The 23,803-nt window shown below is 37.7% G+C and overlaps 1 protein-coding gene across 1 annotated transcript in view; it reads right to left on the bottom strand.

Annotated features, from left to right (window-relative positions):
• Window positions 1-23,803, bottom strand: part of LOC111159044 (aspartyl-tRNA synthetase) — a 67,154-nt gene that overhangs the window by 21,211 nt on the left and 22,140 nt on the right. Inside the window, exon 5 of the mRNA XM_022521452.1 lies at window positions 800-902. Within this exon, the coding sequence (XP_022377160.1) occupies window positions 800-902 (103 nt within the window). The remainder of the gene's footprint in view (window positions 1-799; window positions 903-23,803) is intronic.

Genomic DNA, 23,803 nt, shown 5'->3' with positions numbered 1-23,803 from the left:
AGGAAGTTACTGCTGGAATGTAAGACCAACTGAGTTTTGTCTCTTGATTTCTCAATAAAGTATCAGAAATATAATGACTGTAATGAAATATAATCATTAAGAATTAGTATAATTAATCAATCTTTAGAGGTATATTGTCAGAAGAAAGGTCATAGCAAAATATATTCATAACAGTGAACAGAGCTTTTTAGATGTGTTTCTTATTTTTCCCTATGTGACTATGGTAGATTGTTGGCAAAAACTGGCTCTAATAATTCCTCAGTCTCCTGTATACGTTTTTTTTTCCAATGATCTTGCCTCTCTTCGCATCCAGAGGTGGAATCTTTTTCTCCATCCCTTAAATCTAAGTTATTTCAGTGACTTGCTTTGACCAATGACATATTTAGCAGTTGTGACTCAAAGAGAAGCCTGAAAGGTGCTCGCCCTCTAGGGCTTCCCTCTCTTGCTGCTGGGAACCCTTCTGGTACATGTCAACAAGCCTGGGCTAGCCCACTGGATGAACAGAGGCCACAGGGAGAAATGTCCCAGAAATAGCAGTAGGTCCAGTTGATGTCATGCAGAGTAGATGAGCCATCCCAGACAGCCTGCCTCTAACTGCCCCATGCACAGAATCATGAGCAAATAAATGCTGTAAGTATTGGGGTAGTTTGTTATAGAACAAAAGCTAATTGATTCAGTAATCAATTTCTAAATCTCAATATTTTACATCAACTCTAAGAACACATAGGTTTGACATGATGGTTATAAGAACCATTCAAATCTATTTCTGTACCCAATTTTATATTTTGAAAAAAGTTACCTTTTGAACATGTAACTCCACATCTTGCTGTGTACAGCTTCCAATTTTCTGATTCACTTTTCTCACTACACCTTCTACATCTACGATGCTCTCTTTGTTAATGCTGTCAAAAGAAAAAATTCCCAACTTTAATCATCTCATCAGACGTGTCAGAATTCATTTGGTGTTTCAACAGTAAAGCCGAAATATTAAACTCTTTTTTAATACAGTAAGCCACTTGAGATAAAACCAGTCTATTTAACCTACTTACAATAAGCTACTATGCAGCACACCTTGTGAGATTTTTTGGAGAGATGATTTTCTAGATGCCATAATTTAGTTACCATTCATAAAATACTCTGAGCCTAAATGGCAAGGACCAGCACTGAACTGTGAAAAGTAGAAAATTCTTTCAATTATTTATTAAAGAACATTTTCCTTCCTAAAGTTGAAACTTACAAAGATCAGCATTTCCTATAAGGAGAAGCATGGGCTTCAATAAATGCAATTACTGGTATGTAATGGAATTGAATAATAGAAGAACGTCAACTGAAAAGATTTCAAGGTAAAAAAAGGACATTAGCTTGCTGTAATTAAGCCCTCCATGCCTGTAGTTTCTGAGTACACACTGTCATTGGATTTATGGCAAACAGCCTATAGGATTGTGCGATCCCATTTAAGAATGTCTACATGAAGCTCAATATACACTAAATCGGTCACCTGGGCAGCTGAATTCTACAACAAACTTGAATTTTGAACATAGGATACTCAAATTCTGAAATATAAAATTATGAAGTAGCTTATTAAGCTCATCAATTGATTATTTTTTGATCTCTCATACATAACCAAGGGATAGAGGGTATAACCCAAAATGGTGGTTCCCATATAAAATGTACCAGTTTTACTTTTGTATTATTGTACAGCCAGAATGTATTGTAATGTATTTGTGGAAAAGCTTAAGATTAAACTTTCAGTTCTTGGGCAGTGATGTCGGCATCATAGCAGCTCAACTGGCCCAAACTATCAATGTAAAACTACCAATTAAAACTCTCAGGTGGTAACTGGAGCTGCAGAAGTGAGGTGTGGTGAAAAGAGAAGGAACTAAAATGCAACAGTGGTAACTGGGAGAGTGGAGTTCCTGACACAGCTGGCATAACAGAAAGAGCAAACATGCATCAAGAAAATCTGTTCTGGGGGAGTCTGGGTGGTTCAGTGGGTTAAAGCCTCTGCCTTCGGCTCAGGTCATGATCTCAGGGTCCTGGGATGGAGCCCCACATCGGGCTCTCTGAGCAGCAGGGAGCCTGCTTCCCTTCCTCTCTCTGCCTGCCTCTCTGCCTACTTGTGATCTGTCAAGTAAATAAATAAAATCTTAAAAAAAAAAAAAAAAAGAAAAAGAAAATCTGTTCTGGACTCCCTGTTTATCTGCTATGTCATATGTCACTTAACTTTTATATTAGCCTTTCATGGCTTAAGTGCCAACCCAGAATCCTGCAAAATGAATGACAAGAATCTAAACAAAATGAAACAAAAGAAAAAATCAAAACAAAACAAAACAAACAAAAAACCCCCCAAAAACCAAAAATAAAAATGAAAGAAAAAGAAAATTTAACTTTCATAGGAAAAGTTCTATTTATTCTGATAAGGAATTGGGTCTTTAGTAGTTGCAGTGCCACTTGACGAGATTTCAGAAAGCCAATAATGCTTATTTTACCCAAGAGAACACCACTGTCCATTTCCTTTCTTTCTTTTTTTTTTTAAAGATTTTATTTATTTATTTATTTGACAGACAAAGATCACAAGCAGGCAGAGAGGCAGGCAGAGAGAGAGAGGGGGAAGCAGGCTCCCTGCTGAGCTGAGAGCCCTTTGGGGGGCACGATCCCAAGACCCTGAGATCATGATCTGAGGCAAAGGCAGAGGCTTAACCCACTGAGCCACCCAGGTGCCCCCACAGTCCATTTCAATTAACATTTGCTCAGGGTTGGAAAAGGATCAAAATGAGGGTAAAAAGTGCTGAAGAAAGGAAGAAAAAATTTCATTTCACTTTACTACACTGTCTATACAGAACTCTGTATGGCTGATACTAACTTTAAAAAAAAACCCAACATTGTACATATTTCTTACAAGTCTTACGAGTCTCCTGCACTAGAGCCATTACCTGATATTTAGCTAAAATCTTGTGCACTGAAGAAACTCAGAATTTATTGTGGTATATTTTTAAATGGCTTTCTAACACTGGCTATTTAGTGTTAGAATGCAGTCATTGAATCTCTCTTCAGTATGATTTCCATCTACCAGTTGCTTCTTTTGATTGAATGAGTAAACTTGATACCTGAGTATATGATCCAGGCTATGTGAGGATACTGTTGCTTAGTTTACACATTTCTCTTAGGAAGGCCTTCTCTTCCTTACTGATCAGTGTGCTTCATCGATAACCTTGCTTCATTGATAACCTGTTCTGACCCAACCAGACCTCCACTCTGCTACATTCCTGCTATGACCCTGGCCTTCAAGGGTCATCCCCTTAGTAAGAGGCCTTCCATTATCAGCAAGTCTTCTTCAAGCCAACTCAAGTTATCTACTCTCAAAGACTGAGCATTAAGCTAATATCCTTCTAGAAAAATTTGGGATGTGATCTGACACTCTGTCCTAAAGGGCCAATTAAAGAAAATAATAGTTTCATTTTTCCTCAAAAGTACCAGATGACTTCTTTTATCTAGGACCTGAAACTTGTAACTAGGTCTATGTTTAGTACTTTTACTTAATTAGGTAATATTATGGAATAAAATACTTGAGCAGCTAAACAAAAAATAACCACTATTTTAAACATTGTTTCTAGCACCAAACAAGTCATAAAAGGAAGTTCCGAAAACCCAACTTGTTTTTTATTTATTTATTTATTTATTTATTTATTTTTAAAAAGATTTTATTTATTTATTTGACAGAGAGAGATCACAAGCAAGCAGAGAGGCAGGTAGAGAGAGAGGAGGAAGCAGGCTCCCTGCTGAGCAGAGAGCCCAATGCGGGGCTTGATCCCAGGACCCTGAGATCATGACCTGAGCCGAAGGCAGCGGCTTAACCCACTGAGCCACCCAGGCGCCCCCCCAACTTGTTTTTTAAACTGGGCCACAGATAGCCTTCTATCACAGATTAGTCTACTGAATCAATTAGAAAGAAGGTAGAATTAACCAGATACAGAGGATGCTTATAATTAATTTTTTTGCCTTTCCAATCTCAGTATTATCTCCTTACTATACCTAGCAGCTATATGCTGTTAACAGAATAGTCTCTTCAGATATAAGTAACCCCATTCCATGATTTTTTTAAACCCTGGATAATTTAGCTCTAATATCTCTATAACTCCATCCACATCTATATCCAGCTATTATTATTTATCTGTAGACTTGAATGAATTCAGTAGAAATAGTATTATAATCAAAGAGATTTGTAAAAAAGGGTCACACTAGAACTTGCTAGTTAGCTTTAGTAAAGCATTAATGAGGGTTTTATCTATGTGTGTATATAATCAGAGTCAATGCAAGAGAGGCATAGGAATACTTGAATAAGCTACTGCTAGTAGAAGGATGAAATTCTACTTTTTAGAAAAAGCCTAATTAATATGATTTTAACTGATATTACATGTTAAGATGGCTTAAAATTTTGGAGCATGTATACCATAGTTTGCTGTCATAAAGAGATTCTGTTAAAGTTTCAGGTTTATATTTTGAAACTAATACGGCTCTATACCCCTATTTTGAAGGAGGGTTATGTCAAACAGACAACTAAAAAGCCTTGGGTTTTTCGAGGATGCTGCAGGAAAAAAATCCACAGCAGAAAGCAGAGAACTTCTGGGAACTATCTGACCGTAAAAGAAATGGGTGAAGTAAATTAAACACAGCCTTCCAACAGCTAAGTCAGCTATCTTTATTATTACCACCACCTCCCAAAACACACTACTACTTCATTGTTTCACACCTCTTCCACTTTCCAACCACCCTTCTCACCTGCAGATAACTAATCACTCTACAAATAAATTAGTTATAGCCTTGATTTAAAAAAATACCTTAATAGGCTATCCTATTCATGTCATCCACTAGGAACTGTCAACAATCAATCTAATAGTTTACTTCCAACTTACGCTGTCCCTAGAAAATAAAATTGCTGGGCGCCTGTGTGGCTCAGTCAGTTGGGCGTCCAACTCTTGATTTTAGCTCAGGTCATGATCTCAGGGTTGGAAGATCTGGCCCCACAGTGGGCTCTGCACTCAGTCTGCTTGAGAGTCTTTTTCTCCCTCTCCCTTTGCCCCTCCCCTCATTCATGCTTGCTCTCTTGCTCTCTAAAATAAATAAATAAAATCTTAAAAAAGATAAAATCATAAAAAGCATCCTTCTTTATATAAAGTATTTTATAAAAATATTTTGAGTTCACCATCAAGTTTTTTTTTTTTTTAAAGAAATGGTATAATGTATGAATAATTCAATTATAAAACATGCAACTTGGGAGAAAAATAAACAGTACTCCATTATCTGAAGGAATAAAATCCCATCTTTCCACCTGAATGCCATACAGTTTACTACTCAGGGCCTCACCAATTACCTCAGGGACACTTTTAGCATCTGTAGTTTTATCTATCTTGATTATAAATTTTCGTACCTACATACATTACCTAAGAAGCAACAAATTAAAAAAGAAGTCTAATAGAACTATTAGAAGTAGGTACAACTATTGTATATAGCTGACTGCTGAAGAATATATATTAAAAAATAAACAGGAAAGTAACAAAGAACCACTTCGCATAGTAATAGATGGTCATTGTAATGGTCCTCTGTCGTTAAAAAAAAAAAAAACTTTTAAAAAAGGAAGAACATATAAAATAGACTTCAAACCATTCTGTTAAAATCGTCAGAATAGTTTCAGAACTTAAAGGAGGTAACGTTCATAGCATCAAATAATGTACTAATGAATAATGCCTTATTCTTCAATGTTGCCAAAAATTTAAAAAAATTCTTAGTTTGTCTCTGTGGTGTCCTGAATTCTTGCTCTCAAGTCTTTGCTCCCCTATGCTCGTAGTATTCATCCACACCTTTGCTATAGATTCGAGGTGGACAGAAGGTAATTTTTTGCCTCTTGGTTTTGGGTTTGGCCATATGACTTGCTTTATCAATGACATATCAGTGGATATGATGCCAACAAAGTCTTGAGATGTGCTTGTGCAGCGGAACTTGCCCTGCAGCATTCCTGCTTTTCTACATAAGATGATATCTCAAGTAGCTGTTGGTCCAAGGAAGCTCAGAAGCACAAGGGGCAGACCAGGACACAAACCATAGCTTCAAAACGAGCCTAGATGAGCTGAATTCTAGTGCACCCACAGATGTGTGAGCAAGAGGTCAAGGTTTATTTATTTTTTTTTTAAAGATTTTATTTATTTATTTGACAGAGAGAAATCACAAGTAAGCAGAGAGGCAGGGAGAGAGAGAGGAGGAAGCAGGCTCCCTGCTGAGCAGAAAGCCCGATGCGGGGCTCGAACCCAGGACCCGGGATCATGACCTGAGCCGAAGGCAGCGGCTTAACCCACTGAGCCACCCAGGCGCCCCGAGAGGTCAAGGTTTATTATTATACGCTGCTGAATTTTTACTATTGGTCAAGTATACAATACATACAACTTCACCATTTTGACCACTGTTAGGTGTTTAATTCAGTGGCATTCACAATGTTGTGCAGCTACCACCACTACCTTTTTCTAGAACTTTTTCATTATCCCAGAAACAATGTACTAATTAAACGATTAACTCTCCACTAATTCCAACTACCACCCACGCCCACCTCACCTCCTCATAACTTCTATTCTACTGTCTCTATGAACTTAATTACTCTAGGTACCTCAGGTATGTGAAACAATATTTGTCCTTTTGTGTCTGACTTACTTTATGTGACATAAAGTTTTCAAGGTTCGTTTGTATTATTGCTTGTATCAGAACTTCATTCCTTTTTAAGGCTGAATATTTTGTTATATGTACATAATATATTTTGTTTATCCATTCATCTGTTGCTGGACATTTGGGTTGTTTTCTATTTAGGTTATTGTGAATCATGCTGCTATGAACAACAGCATAAAAGTATCTTTTTTTTTTAAAGATTTTATTTATTTGACAGAGAGAGACACAGTGAGAGAGGGAACACAAGCAGGGGGAGTAGGAGAGGGAGAAGCAGGATTCCCAAGCAGAGAGCCTGATGCAGGGCTAGATTCCAGGACCCTGGATCATGACCCGAGCTGAAGGCAGACACTCAACGACTGAGCCACTTGCACGTCCCAGCATACAAGTATCTGTTTGAGTCCCCACTTTCAATTTTTTTGGGTATCTATCTAGAAGTGGAATTGCTGGATCATATGATAATTTTATGTTTAACTTTTTGAGGAGCAGGTATATTGTCTTCCACAGCAACAGTACCATTTTACATTCCCACCAGCAATGCACGAGGGTTCCAATTTCTCTACATTACTAACACTCATTATTTTTCCTTTTGTGGGGGTAGGGGGGTAGGGTAACAGTCATCCTAATGGATGTGAAGTGATATCTCATTATAGTTTTGGTTTGCATTTCCCAAATGACTAGTGATGTTGAGCAGCTTTTCATGTGCTTATTGGCTATCTGTGTATCTTCTTTGGATAAATATTATTTAAGTCTTTTGCCCATTCTGGAATTGGGTTGTTGTTGTTATAAGTTTTCAGAGTTTTTATATAGTGCCCTTTGATGCATAAAATGTTGTAGTTTCAATGAAGTCAAATTAATCTCGATTTGTTTTGTTACTTCTACTTTTGGTGTTACACCTAAGAAATCACTGCTAAATCCAATGTCATAAAGCTTCTGGCCTATGTTTTCTTCTAAGAGTTTTATAGTTTCAGCTCTTATATTTAGGTATGATTAAGTAATTGATCCTTTTTTTTTTAAAAAAGATTTTATTTATTTTTTTGAGCGAGCGAGCGAGCGAGAGAGAATGAGAAAGAAAGGGAGAGCATGAGAAGGGGGAGGGTCAGAGGGAGAAGCAGACTCCCTGCAGAGCAGGGAGACCGATGCCAGGCTCGATCCTGGGACTTCAGGATCAAGACCTGGGCTGAAGGCAGTTGCTTAACCAACTAAGCTACCCGGGCGCCCCTTGATCCTTTTTTTAAAAAAGATTTTATTGATTTATTTGCCAGATAGAGAGACAGAAAGAGAGCACAAGCAGGGGGACAGAGAGGCAGGCTCCCTGCTGAGCAAAGAGCCTGATGCAGGACTCAATCCCAGGACCTGAGCTGAAAGCAGATGCTTAACCAACTGAGCCACCCAGGTGTCCTGGTAATTGATCCATTTTCATTTATTTTTTATATATGGTGTATGGTACGGTCTTTGGCATATGGATACCTAGTTTTCCAAGCACCATTTGTTGAAAAGACCATCCTTTCCCTATTAAAAGGTCTTGGTACCCTTGTCAAAATCCTGTTGGCCATTTAAGCCAGGGTTTGTTTATGGGCTCTTTCTTCTATTCCATTGGTTTATATGTCTATTCCCACACACTTCTGATTACTGTAGTTTTGTAGAAGTTCTGAAATCAGGGAGTGCAAATCCTCCAAATTTGTTCTTTTTTTTTTTTTTTTTCAAAACTGTTTTAGCTGTTCTGGGCCCCTTGAGAGTGCACATGAATTTTAACATGGTTTTTTTCTATTTCTGCAAAAAATGCCACGGGGATTTTTGAAAGGGATTGCACTGAATCTGAGATCATGACCTGAGCGAATGGAAGCTGCTTAACTGAGCCACCCAGGTACCCCTATTTATTTTAAAATTATATATATATATATGTAATCCTAAACATAAGTATTACCCTTAGACAAACATAAACTCAGGGTAAGGTTCATAATTAGCAACAGTGAATGCAGATTCATACTTTACAGTCTCCCTGGTAATTCCTTATTTGGGAGCAATTCATCTTGTCCAATCTCATTAGATTCTCCTCTCCCCCACTCTCATTCTCTCTCTCTCTCTCTCTCTCTCTCTCTCTCTCTCACACACACACACACACACACACACACACACACAGCAGTGCAGAATGTGGTTGATACAAAGATCTATAAGAGTAGAAGTGTCAGCATTAACATTTTCTCATATGTGCTTATATTTTAAGTTTTATCTTCCATCTGTGGTCTCTTGGTAGAAAGCTAAAAAGCCACTACTCCCTTTTCAGTTTATTATTTTAATATGTATAAATAAATATAATCTCCCAAAACCAAAGTGAAGCAAAATAAACTGCAATTAGTTACAATATGCCAAAGGGAACTGGTTAGGGTACAAGTGTTAACTCCTTTTTGTTACTGGAATCCTGCAGTCTTGCTTAGAGACTTTGCACACTATACGTGACATGTGGCCTTCTGAGATACAATCCAAGTAACGGTCCCAGTGTTCATCTATAAATGAGCTGGTAAAAAAAACTCAAATTCTTTCCTACTTTTTATTTTTTAAAAATTTTTTATTATTTTTTTTCTTTCCTACTTTTTAAATAACAGAAGGAAGTAAGGAAGGGAAATAAATAGCAGATTAATTATCTTCTTTCCCTTAATGGTCAATCTTGAGCAAAATGAACTGTGAAGATAACTGGGATAGAGAACAAGAATCATAAGCACCGAGAAAATGTTGTTGGAATAGGTGATTTATAGGGTACCAGTGAAGTTTCATTTCTATATAACACAGAGGTGAAAAAATATTTAACAGCACATAACCCTAGTCAAAGAGATCACCCTCTTGCATATAAATGGTAGAGAAATGGATCTGGGAAAGAAGTACTTCATCCACCTCTTGTTACTGGGTCTCAGTGTGAGGTGCTGACTCTGGCAAGTTCTCCTGGAGAACAAGGAAGAATTACCTCCAATTTATACTCATGACTTCCCCTCATCGGTGAGGGATGGGAAATGGCAGGGTTTGCGTCTATGTTTCAAAGATTTTATTTATTTATTTGTCAGAGAGAGAGAAAGAGGAAAAAAAAGAGAGAGAGAGAGAGCGAGCACACACAGGAGAGTGGCAGGCAGAGGGAGAAGCAGGGAGCCTGAAGCAGGCCTTGATCCTAGGACCCTGGGATCATGACCTGAGCTGGAGGCAGATGCTTACCTGACTGAGCCACCCAGGTGTCCCTGCTCTTATGTTTTAAAGTTATTTTTGAAACACTGTTTTTTATATATTGTCTCAAGAACTTATTATTATAAAAGAATAAACTTATTTATTATTATAAATTCTAATGTTAAATAATCATTTAAATTTAAAAGGTTAACTCTCCCATCATATACCCAATCTCTTCTTCCTTTAATCACTGTTTACTATTTGGTCTATACTCCTCCAAATTTTTTCTCCTTTGCAAAAAATATGGAATGCTTCATAAATTTTGTGTTGTCCTTCTACCATAGTTTTGCTCATTCTCCTCTCTATTTTTTTTAATGTTGAGAAGTAGGAGTTTTATTTTTTACAGAACAAAACATGCCTAAATATATATAAATGCCTAATATATAAAATATATATAAACATATACAAATGCCTTTAGATATATAAATGCTATAAATTTATATATTATGCATGTATATAAAATATGCCTGTATTTATTCTCATATCGCTTACCAATTTTCTTTTATGTTCCAGTTCCTGTGTAAGGTGCTTTACACATATACTACTTCACTTAAGCTTCTCAAAGGCCTATGAGATAAATATGACAACCATTTTATAGCTGAGAAAACTGAAACTCTACAAGAGGTCAAGTAAGTAGGCTAAGATCATACAGTAGTAAGATCATGTACTGACTGCTATACTAGATGGTTCTGTTCTGTTACAGACTCAAGATATAGCACCACATTTTAAATACTCCAGAATGCATCATGAGCTCACTCTGAAATAATACATTCTCATTCTTAGGCACTCATGACCTGCCACATTCCTTTATAATTTATGAGAAAGCAACTGGAAGTAACAGGCCCTTCACGAATTGTTCTCAAAATGCTCAAGAATCATACTATCTTAACACTGATGCATTTTGATGTCCTCTTATTGCCAGCCTCAACAGAAGTTCATCAAATCTTTGTATAAAGCAATAGGATGTTATTAACGTTATATAACTTAGCAGTTAATCCCAGGGTGCCTGGGTAGCTCAGCTGGTTAAGCGTCTGATTCTTGATTTCAGCTGAGGTCATGATCTCAGGGTCATGAGATCAAACCCAGCACTGGCCTCTGTGCTCAGCGGGGAGTCTGCTTGAGACTGTCCCTTTCCCTCCCTCCACCGCACATACTCTTCTCTCTCTCTCTCTAATAATAAAAAAGTAAATCTTAAAAGAAAAAAAAAAAGAAATCCCATAAATTGAGAATTTCTGACAGCAGATTTTAGATCTACCTTTGAAAGCATATCTTTATCAAAGTTTTCAATACAAATGTTGAACTTGACAGGACCAAATATAAAAGTTCTGTTTCTCCTTCAATCAGTAAGTATCTCACTCCAACAAAGAGGTATATACCATCTATGTACAGTTTTTCAAAGAGCTACAATCCACAGCAGTATAATGACCTAGCCTATATTCACCAATGTATTATCCACATGATACTCAAGGAATACCCACATGCCCATTCCCTCTGGGCCTCGAGTGTATATGATATATACATACACTTCCACCACAGTCCCTGTAGCATGTCTTTGCATGTGGCTGTTAATCTATTTCGCCCTCTTCTCAAATTAAGTTCCTTATGTCATACATGTGTCATGGTATTCCCAAGCCCAGCAGAGTGCCTGGACCAGAGGAGGTGCTAAATAAGTTTTCTAAATCTGTGGGATTTCTTCTGAGCATTATTTTGATATTCTACAATTCTAAAAGCTAATGCAGCAAACTGAAATTTCAACGTTCCAACTAAGTAAAATACCTATTTTTAGATGAAAGATCTAGAAAGGAAAGAAAATGTACAAACCTGTATGCAGCTAGGTGACTCACAGAATGAAAAATACACTTGTGACTCACCAGCTACCAATAAATCACTTAACCACAATGACTAATATGAAGAAAAAGAAAACAAAACACGTGTGTACACAACTAACAGTCTGAAAAAGCCTTCCTCCCCACCGCCCCCCAAATCCAAACATCTCTATGCTGGGTGGGAGGAAGGGTGCTACAAAGTACAAACAGCAAAATATAATTTTTAACTTTAACAACTGGTATTCAAATTAACTGTACCCCTTTATACTAGTCACAATAACTTTGGCTTGAAACTTTTTTCTCCCTCCAAATTTTTAAATTAGAAAAAATGGAACTAAGACCATTGAAGGAAATATTACAGATCACTTAGCCAGTTGGACCTTAAACTTGCTGTTCCTTTTTTTTTCCTTTTAGCTTGAAACTTTAAGCACTGTATTTACATTCACTGTGGTCCTTAATAGCAGTCAATACAAGAAGGCCTGTGGGGTTGCCTTTAAAAAAAAATTTGTCTTTACAAAACTCAACCGTAACTAACATAACACTACTGTCTTCATTACATTAAAATGTCCCTAAATAAAAAATAATTTTAAAAAGAAAAAAAGAATGACTTCTCATTTCAACTCAAACACAAGCTATTAACTATTAGAAAATTAATGTCAACATAAGATGGAGATCCAGAAACACAGGCCTGGATAGGTATCCTATCTTCCTGCTTCCAGACAAATTTCATTTAAGGACCACAAAGCATTTTGGATACACAATCAAGAACCTCTTCTTAAAGATCTCTAGGGAATGAGATGTGCCAACCTTCCTATGTAACTCATTTAGTTGTTTCATTTTTATATGCATTCAACCATGAGAAAATTGATCTTTCCAACAAATTGATTAAAATAATGTGTTGAAGAGTCCTGTGGCACTTAAAGCCAATTAGTGAGTCAACTTTTCAGATTAGTATATTGATGAATTGGATATTCCTAGGAAAGATAAGTGGGGAAAACAACTGACCCCATATTAAGTGCTAATGTTGCTTTTAAGGAATATACTCAAAAGCTAGAAACTGCTAGTGGTACAATCTAGTTAGTAAGGCAAAGATAAGCACCTCAGATTTAATATCTAAAGTAAATGCTAAGATAGTCATCCACTTAAGATATTAAAAGTGACCTCATATTTTGCCTTTTAAATGATTGGGAAACCCCAGCTGGAACTATCTGATTTGATATTTTTAATAGTGGAGTCTTTGCTTTTTTCCAGCTGGTATATGACCAGAGGGAATAGAGTTAAATGTTGGGGCTAATGGAATTAACATATAAATACCATTATTTCTGCCACTTTGTTGTGTAGGAGTTCACATGTTTTAAATGTCCAGTCTCTTAGGGTAGCACTATTCAAAATGGAAACACCTTGAGAATAAACAAACAGTCCTTAGCACTCCTCTAAAGACAATTGCAAGCATTTCACAAATAAGAACAAAGACAAAATGAATATTAACTGAAGATTAGAAATGGCCTTTTTCTCACAGACATATTTCTAAGCATGCTTTTTTCCAAATCGAAGACTCCAGCAGAAAGGGTGGTTAGCTGATTCACTAACTAAGCTGCTATCTTTCCAACGTGAATGTATTAGTAAATATTCATTTGAATTACCTCATGCTTTGCTGGTCCTCAAATTTCTAAAGCTAAAAACATCTAAAAGTAAGGAGTTTTGCTTCATTTAAATAAGTAACAGAATCCACCAGAATTTTTATGTTGTTGTTCATGTGTTGTTTTTAATCATAATACAAGGCTGATGATATATTAAGCAACAGAAGTCATAGTGTTCTCCAACCTTTTCTAATTATAATCTTAGTTAGAAACCAAGGGATCAAGAGAAATGAGATACTGAGAGTTCAGTGAAACAATAAAAACTGGGGCAGCCTATAAACCTCTATTTTCATTATAAAGTAGGATACATTCCACTAGGCCCGGCTTAGGAATAAAAATCAACTGTTGTGCCACAAATACACAATACACTCCTTAATGTCGATGTTATATTATGTGATCAGGAGTCCATGGGGCTGGGTAGTTTGTAGAGCACTCACAGGGTGAAAGGAAGGTAGGCAGGTAAGGATGCAGTGGAGGTAGTTCAAGGAATGGGACTGGGTTGCACGAGGTCAGAAGAGGGTAGAAATAGTAGGACAAAAGGAGGAGACTGGTAAAAAGACCAGAAGTCTTGATGAGGTCCAACAGAAGATTAGGAGGCGTGGGATAGGTACAAAGTTGGAAATTATGGTTAGAGAGAATTGCCATTGAGTTTAAAATTAAGTTCTAAGGAGCAAAATCCAAGTGGCGGCCACAGGAGTGAGTTATTAAAATGAATAGTGAAGGGGCGCCTGGGTGGCTCAGTCGTTAAGTGTCTGCCTTCAGCTCAGGTCATGATCCCAGGGTCCTGGGATTGAGCCCTGCATTGGGCTCCCTGCTCGGTGGGAAGCCTGCTTCTCCTGCTCCCACTCCCTCTGCTTGTATTCCCTTTCTTGCGGTGTCTCTATCAAATAAATAAATAAAATCTTTTTTAAAAACTAAAATGAATAGTGAAGCTAGTGGAGAAGTAAGGAATTTTAAGTCCACACTATTTATTCCAAATGAATACCTAAAGACATTTACAATGAGATGACTTGAAATGAGAGGAATACACTACTATCAGCCAGGAAAATAAAATGGCTTTGAGTAAAACATCCTATTTCATTCAGTCTTTGGAACTCCATGAACTCAAAAGGCTAGAACTTCTCTCCAATTTACTCAGCATAGATAAACTTAGGTGATACTGCTAGCTGTCTATTCAAACCCATTCCCCTTGTCTTCATGGCTAACAGAGTCCCACTCCCATTCGTATCCACTTCTATCTGGCAAAGCATTCTAAGAGAAGGGGAGCCCATCACAGGTCCAGATGGGCTCCACTTCTTTCTTTTCCTTACCCCCACACATCAGCAGTCAGTAAACAGGTAAGACTCATGTTTTTACCCACTCACTGGGCAAATAAGGTTCTCTCTTTTAAGAGTACTATCAGTTTTGCTATTAATACTTGTTTTGAAAATGTTAAATCCAACACAATCAATATAATTGGTATTAGTTTGAGCCTAAGTTTGAGCCTTCCTTTGCCAGATTTCATCAGTGAGAAACACAGTAGAGACAACTGTACTCAGGTGAACTCAAAACACACACCTCAAACATCTATGTTACATGCCACACCTGTCCACATCTGGCAGTACAATTTGCTTTCAGGTTTCAAACAGCCTTCCTTCCACCACTTCACAATAACCTACAAGCTGCAACTCTCTGCCACCCATTTACACAAGGATACAGCATTTTTTCTTGAAGACTTTTATTTATTTGAGAGAGACAGAGTGACAGCATGAGCCGGGGGTGGGGGGGGTGGGGGAGGGGCAGAAGGAGAGGGAGAAGCAGACTCCCTGCTAAGCGGGATGGATACAGGGCTCGATCCCAGGACCCTGGGATCGTGACCGCTTGAGCCACCCAGATGCCCAAACAGCATGTTTTTTGTAAGATAAAGGGCTGGTAATAAGTAAGAGAAATCAAATACTATATGACTTCTACACAGAATCTAAAAGAAAACCAAAACGATTAACAGCAAAATCAGACCTATAAATACAGAGACCATACTGATGGTTGCCAGACAGGAGGGGATGGAAGGATGGGCAAAAGAGGTGAAGGGGAGTGGGAGGTACAGACTTCGAGTTGCAGAATGAGTAAGTCATGGAGATGGAAGGTATGTATACTCAGGGAATATAGTCAGTCGTGTTGTGATAGCGTTGTATGTTAAGAGATGATCCCTACACTTGTGGTGGGCAGAGCAGCATTGCCCAATTACTATGCTGTACACCTGAAACTAATGTAACACCATGTGTCAACTATACTTCAATAAAAAAATAAAAATGTGATACTGTAGTATCACTTATGTATTTCTCAAAATGTATCAAGCTATTCTACCTACACTGAAAAAAATTAGGTTCTTTTTAAAAAATTACATCATTGATGAAGTTTTTGACCATTGTGCTACTAACCCATTTTCTGTATAAGCGCTGAGGTTTTTATTGCATAATTTTGTATAGCCTGTGATTTTTAGGAAAGCATCTGCTACATTATAGCAGAGCTGAATGATTATTAGCACTACTTTATAAAAAGTTAACCCCAAAGGACAACCATATTGTGAATGTCCCAACATCTCCTCCCTTGCTGACAGCAGAGCAATTCTAGGAGAGAATATTTGTTCCTACAAGTGTATAACAAAAGGCTGATGTGTTAAGGAATAGCATTGGTTATCCAGCCAAACTCTTTCATTTCCTTCCTAAGTCCAGAATCTTAGTAAATGATAATTTTTTTTTTTATACTCAGAATTGGTGGACTTATTTTTCACATTGGTTGCAAACACTATATGGTTGCTTTGTTGACTGACTCTTCTCACAAGAGTGCTAATGTGTAAGATGCACTGTGTGGCAGTGCTGATGATAAGAAAAAAAGACAAAAGGTGAAGCAAAAGTAGATGCATCTACTGAATCTGCCTAGTGAATTTTAGGTTTCATGTTTATAATTAGAGCTATCAAATATTTTTCATATTGAAATTATTCAAGAAAAATAACTATCTTTGCAAACAAACTTTTTAGTTTCTAACCCCCTAACCCTTCCCCACCCCCAACTGTCTCTGTTTTAACAGCATGCTTTTTAAAAATGGGATGACTTCTCAGGAAGGCAGCTACTGCTTCATGGTAGAGACAAGTTTTCACTAGTATTAATGATGGCTAGTAAAAAAATTTAATTTCTCCTTTGGAACTGTTTTTAGCATTAACTTATGACTCAACATAAAATATTTTTTATTACTTTATAATCAGTTATACTTTTATTTATTTATTTATTTAAAAAAAGGATTTTATTTATTATTTGACAGAGAGAGATACAGTGAGCGAGAGAGGGAACACAAGCAGGGGGAGTGGGAGAGGAAGAAGCAGGGTTCCCGCTGATCAGGGAGCCCGATGTGGGGCTTGATCCCAGGACCCTGGGACCATGACCTGAGCTGAAGGCAGACACTTAACAAGTGAGCCACCCACGTGCCCCTCAGTTATACTTTTAAAACAAAAATTATTATAGTATTATTTTTCACGAGTTTTGGTTCTCAACTCAGGCAGTACCTAAAAGTCATTATCAGCATGAGGAAACAAAATAGGTATCTACCTATCTATCATCAATCAACTATATATCAGAAAAAACTAGACACTGTAGAAAAAGATACTGTTGAGGCAAAAACCATTACTTTGAGACCTAAAGCATTTCCCAGGCATTAATATATTTCAATGACAGTAAGGTTGTATTCTAAGTAAGCTATATTAAGGAGGGCTCTGAACTACTATTTTAAACTATCTCAGAGAAGCAGGATGACCTAGGAGGAATGTGAGCCCTAGAATCAGAGACCTTACACTTAGTATTTAAATTTCAATTTCCTCAGCTATAAAAAGAAGACATTAAAAAAAGTGTCTATACCTTATAGTGCTGCTGTGAGGATCAAGGGCAAAGTGCAAGTATGGCATTTTGCAGCTTCATACTTAGTATATAGCAATATTTAATTATTACTGCTGCTATTGTTATAAGCAATAATATTAATAATATTGCTGTAATTTGCCTGTACATCAGACTCTGATGGACTGGATCCCAGTATGTATAAAATTTATGTTAGGCACTGGAAAGGCTTGGCAAGATAAAAGGAAGGGCAGTCACTATAATGAATTTTAATTATAGATTATTTCTTAAACATTTTTTGTTTCTTAAAAATTAAAAATGATATTTCATGGGGAGGAGCCAAGATGGCAGAGGAGTAGGAGACTTCACTTTCATCTGGTCCCAGGAATTCAGCTAGATAGTTATCAAACCATACTGAATACCTATGAACTCAGCTGGAGAATGAAAAAAAAATAGCAACAACTTAATGAAGAGAAAAGCAACCACGTTCTAGAAGGTAGGAGGTGTGGAGAAGTGAATCTGAGGCAACATATGGGAACGATAGACTGGGAGGAGGGGAAGGGAGCCTCCGTCAGCCAGCTCCCAGCAAGTGAGAGAGCAGAGGAACACAAAATCAACTTTCGGAAGTCTGCTCCACAGAGGGACATCGCTTCAGTGGCTAAGATGGGAATGGAACCCTTGCTGGGACAGTGTGGTCTCAGGACCGCTGGGATCACAGGAAGACTGGGGATGCCTGAGTATGACAGAGCTGCCAGGTATCACAAAGAAGCCAGCTGCCAACAGTGTCCAGGAGTGGGATCTCAGCTCAGGGTTGCCATAAACCATGATCTGCGGCACAGTTGGGCTGCTGCTCTTCAAGCCAGGGCCTAATAAGCAGCAGAACCCAGGAGATTCCCCTTCCTTCCTTGGGAGGAGCAGCACGGGAGTGCACCCCAGGAATCTGCTGGGCTTGGAGATTCTGAACAGGACCATGTGCCAGAGACAGAAATGCTCGGTCATAGGCTGGATGGGCACAGAGTACGGACAGAGACCAGGGAGACAGGAGTGATGGACTGGTTTTCTCTGAGAGTGCACTGAGAAGTGGGGCCCTGAGCTCTTGGCTCCTCTGGGGCCAGAGACTGGGAGGCCACCATTTTCATTCTCATCCTCTAAAGCTGTGCTAAAACCTTCAAGGAACAAAAGCTACAGAGAGCAAACTGGAGATTACTTAGCCTTGCCCCTGGCAAGGGTGGTGCAACTCTGCCCAGGGCAAAGACATTTGAGAATCACTGCAACAGGCTCCTCCCCCAGAAGATCAGCAAGAACATCCAGCCAAGACCAAGTTTAACAATCAATGAGAACTGCAAAATTCCAGAGCTAGGGGAATACAGCTCATAAAATTCATGGCTTTATTTCCATGATTCTTTAGTCTTTCAAATTTAATTTTTAAAATTTTCTTCCTTTTCTCTTTCTTTTTTTTTGAATTATTCTTCTTTCCTTTTCCAACCAACTTCTTATCAATTCCTTTTTTAAAATCTTTTTTAAATTTTCACGGTTATGGTCATAGTCTATCCGTTCATTACATTTAACCTTATTTTTGCATATATATATATATATATATATATATATATATATATATATATATTCTTCTTTCTTTAAAATTTTGGGATACAGTTTCTTTGAACAGACCACAATACACCCAAAATCCAGTGTATTGCTGTTCTATTCACCAGCCTGATCATATCGTTTTTTTTTTTTTTTTTCTTTTCCCCTTGGTTTCGGGTCTGGTTTGTTTAGTATATACTTCTCTGGGGTCGTTATTACACTTTCAGCATTTTCTTCTCTCTCTCTTTTTTTTTTTTTTTTTTTTTAAGATTATTTATTTATTTATTTGACAGACAGAGATCACAAGTAGGCAGAGAGGCAGCCAGAGAGAGAAAGGAGGAAGCAGGCTCCCTGCTGAGCAGAGAGCCTGATGTGGTGCTCAATCCCAGGACCCTGAGATCATGACCCGAACCGAAGGCAGAGGCTTTAACCCACTGAGCCACCCAGGCGCCCCCAGCATTTTCTTCTGTTGTTCATCTATTCTTCTCTCAACAAAAGGACAAAACAGAAAAACTCACCTCAAAAAAAAGAATGAGAGGCAGTACTGACTGCCAGGGACCTAATCAATGTGGACATTAGTAAGACATGGCGGGGGCGGGGAGGCTGGGTGGCTCAGTGGGTTAAAGCCTCTGCCTTCGGCCCAGATCATGATCCCAGGGTCCTGGGACTGAGCCCTGCATTAGGCTCTCTGCTCGGCAGGGAGCCTGCTTCTTCCTCTCTCTCTCTGCCTGCTTCTCTGCCTACTTGTGATCTCTGTCAAATTAAAAAAAAAAAAAAAAGAAAGAAACTTCCTTTATGGGGTGCCTGGGTGGCTCAGTGGGTTAAAGGCTCTGCCTTTGGCTCAGGTTATGATCCCAGAGTCCTGGGATTGAGCCCCTCATTGGGCTCTCTGCTCAGCAGGGAGCCTGCTTCTTCCTCTCTCTCTGCTTGCCTCTGTGCCTATTAGTGATCTCTATCAAATAAATAAAATCTTTAAAAAAAAAATAAGACATCAGAACTAGAGTTCAGGATAACAATTATAAAGATACTAGCTGGGCTTGAAAAAAGCAAAGAAGACACTAGAGAATCCCTTTCTGGAGAAATAAAATCTAACCAAGTCAAAATCAAAAAGGCAATTAATGAGATATAATAAAAAATTTTTAAAAAAGCAAATAAATGAGGTACAATAAAAAATGGAGGTTCTAGCTGCTAGGATAAATGAGGCAGAAGAGAGAATTAGTAATATAGAAGACCAAATGATGGAGAATAAAGAAGCTGAGAAAAAGAGAGATAAACAACTACTGGATCTTGAGGGGAGAATTTGAGAGGTAAGTGATACCATAAAGTGAAACAATATTAGAATAATTGGGATCCCAGAAGAAGAAAGAGAGAGAGGGGCAGAAGGTATATTAGAAGAAATTATAGCAGAGAACTCCCCTAATTTGGGGAAGGAAACAGGCATCAAAATCCAGGAGGCACAGAAAACCCCCCTCAAAATCAATAAAAGTAGGTCAACACTCCGATATCTAATAGAAAAACTTACAAATCTCAGAGTCAGAGAAAATCCTGACAGCAGCTTGGGACAATAGGTCTATAACCTACAACAGTAAAAACATTAGATAGGCAGCAGACCTATCCACAGAGACCTGGCATGATATATTCAGGGTACTAAATGAGAAGAATACGCAGCCAATAATATTTTATCCAGCTAGACTGTCATTGAAAATAGAAGGAGAGATAAAAAGCCTCTAGGACATACAAAACTAAAAGAAATTGCAATCACCAAACTAGACGTACAAAAAATATTGAAAGGGGTCCTGTCCTCTAAGCAAAGAGTCCAAAGTAACACAGACCAGAAAGGAGCAGAGACTATATACACAGTAACAGTCACCTTACAGATAATACAATGGCACAAAATTCATATCTTTCAATAATTAGCCTGAATGTAAATGGGCTAAGTACCCCAATCAAAAGACACAAGTGTCAGGTTGGATAAAAAGCAAGACCCATCAACACGCTGTTTGCAAGAGACTCAAAGAGACCCAAAGACACCTCTAGATTTAAAGTGAGGGGATGGAAAACTATTATGCTAATGGACATCAAAAGAAAGCCAGGTGGCAATCCTTCTATCATACAAATTTGATTTTAAACCAAAGACTAAAGGAAGAATAATACATCATACTTAGAGTCTATCCAACAACAAATCTAACAGTTGTAAAGATTTATGCCCCTAACATGGGAGCAGCTAATTATATAAGCCAATTAATAACAAAATCAAAGAAACACATCAACAATAATAAAGTAACAATCAGGGACTTTACCACTCCCCTCACTGAAATGGAGAGATTAAGCAAAAGATCAACAAGGAAATACGGGCTATAAATGACATACTGGACCAGGTGGACTTCACCTATCTCCTCAGAACTTTCCATCCCAAAGAAACAGAACAAACATTCTTCTCTATTGCTATGGAACATTCCCCAGAATAGATCACATCCTGGGTCACAAATCAGGTCTCAACCAGCACCAAAAGACTGGATCATTCCCTGCATATTTTCAGACCACGATGCTTTGAAACTTGAACTCAATCACAAGAGGGAAGTTGGAAAGATCTCAAATACATGAAGGCTAAAGAGCATCCTACTAAAGAATGAATGTGCCAATGAGGAAATTGAAGAATTTTAAAAAATTCATGGAAACAAATGAAAATTAAAACAGAACTGTTCAAAATCTTTGGGATGCAGCAAAGGTGGTCCTAAGAGGGAGGTATATAGCAAGACAAGCCTTTCTCAAGAAACAAGGAAGGTCTCAAGTACACAATCTAACCTTATACCTTACAGAGCTGGATAAAGAAGAGCAAATAAAGCTTAAACCCAGCAAGAGAAGAGAAATAATAAAGATCAGAGTAGAAATCAATGAAATAGAAACCAGAAGAACAGTGGAAGAGATCAACGAAACTAAGAGCTGGTTCTTTGAAAGAATTAGTAAGACTAATAACCCTCTGGCCAGATTTATTTCAAAAAGAAAAGAGAAAGGACCCAAATAAATAAAATCATGAATGAAAGAGGAGACATCAAACCAACAGCAAAGAAATACAAATAATTATAAGAACATATTATGAGCAACTATATGCCAACAAATTAGACAATCTGAAAGAAATGGATGCATTCCTAGAGATGTATAAACTATCACAACTGAACCAGGAAGAAATAGGAAACCTAAACAGACCCATAATGAACAAAGAAATTAAAGCAGTAATCAAAAATCTCCCAATAAACAAGCGCCCAGGGCCAGATGGCTTCCCAGGGGAATTCTACTAAACATTTAAGAAGAATTAATACCTATTCTTCTGAAACTGTTCCAAAAAATAGAAATGGAAGGAAAACTTCTAAACACATTTGATGAGGCCAGCATTACCTTGATCCCAAAACCAGACAAAGACCCCATCAAAAAGGAGGATTATAGACCAATATCCCTGATGAACATGGATGCAAAAATCTTACCAAAATACTAGCCAATAGGATCCAAAAGTATATTAAAAGGATTATTAACCATGACCAAGTGGGATTTGCTCCTGGGTTGCAAGGTTGGTTCAACATCTGCAAATCAATCAATGTGATAGCTACATTAATAAAAGAAAAGGACAAGAACCATATGATACTCTTAACAGAAGCAGAAAAAGCATTTGACAAAGTACAGAATCCTTTCTTGATTAAAACTCTTCACAGTGTAGGGATTGAGGGTACATACCTCAATATCATCAAAGCCATCTATGAAAAACCCAAAGCGAATATCATTCCCAATGGGGAAAAACTGAGAGCTTTTCCCCTAAGGTCAGGAACATGGCAGGGATGTGCACTATCACCACTGCTGTTCAACACAGTATTAGAAGTCCTAGCCTTAGCAACCAGACAACAAAAAGAAATAAAAGGCATGTGAATCGGCAAAGAAGTCAAACTATCACTCTTTGCAGATGATGTAATACTTTATGTGGAAAACCCGAAAGACTCTATCCCAAATTGCTAGAACTCAAAAAGGAATTCAGTAAAGTGGAAGGATATAAAATCAATGCACAGAATCAGTAGCATTTCTATGCACCAACAATGTGACAGAAGAAAAAGAAATTAAGGAGTCTATCCCATTTACAACTGCTAAAAAAAAAAACAAAACAAAACTGCAAGATACCCAATCTAACCAAAGAAGAAAAGAATCTGTACTCAGAAAACTATAGAATACTCATGAAAGAAATTGAGGAAGACACAAAGAAATGGAAAAATGTTCCATGCTCATGGACTGGAAGAACAAATATTGCAAAAACATCTATGCTACCTAGAGCAATCTACATATTTAACGCAATCCCTATTAAAGTACTATCAACTTTTTTCAAAGAAATGGAACAAATAATCCTAAAATTTGTATGGAATCGGAATAGACTCCAAATAGCCAGAAGAATGTTGAAAAAGAAAACCAAAGCTGGTGGCATCACAATTCTGGACTTCAAGCTCTATCACAAAGCTGTAATCAACAAGACAGCATGGTACTGGCACAAAAACAGACACAAAGATCAATGAAACAGAATAGAAAACTCAGAAATGGACTCTCAACTCTATGGTCAAAGCAGGAAAGAATATCCAATGGAAAAAAGACAATGTCTTCAACAAATGGTGTTGGGAAAATTGGACAGCTACATGCAAAAGAATGAAACTGGACCATTTCCTTATACCACATACAAAAATTTACTCAAAAATGGATGAAAGACCTCAATGTGAGACAGGAATCCATCAATTCCTTGAGAACACAGGCAGCAACCTCCTCATCCTCAGCTGCAGCAACTTCTTGCTAGACATGTTGCCAAAGACAAGGGAAGCAAGGGCAAAAATGAACTACAGGGACTTCATCAAGATCAAAAGCTTTTGCACAGCAAAGGAAACAGTCAACAAAACCAAAAGACAATGGACAGAATGGAAGAAGATATTTGTAAATGACATA

Source organism: Enhydra lutris, unplaced genomic scaffold, assembly GCF_002288905.1.
Source record: "Enhydra lutris kenyoni isolate GAN:26980312 unplaced genomic scaffold, ASM228890v2 scaffoldscaffold1, whole genome shotgun sequence".
NCBI lineage: Eukaryota > Metazoa > Chordata > Mammalia > Carnivora > Mustelidae > Enhydra > Enhydra lutris.
The sequence above is the reverse complement of the archived record's forward strand: the minus strand, read 5'-3'. Positions and strand labels throughout refer to the sequence as shown.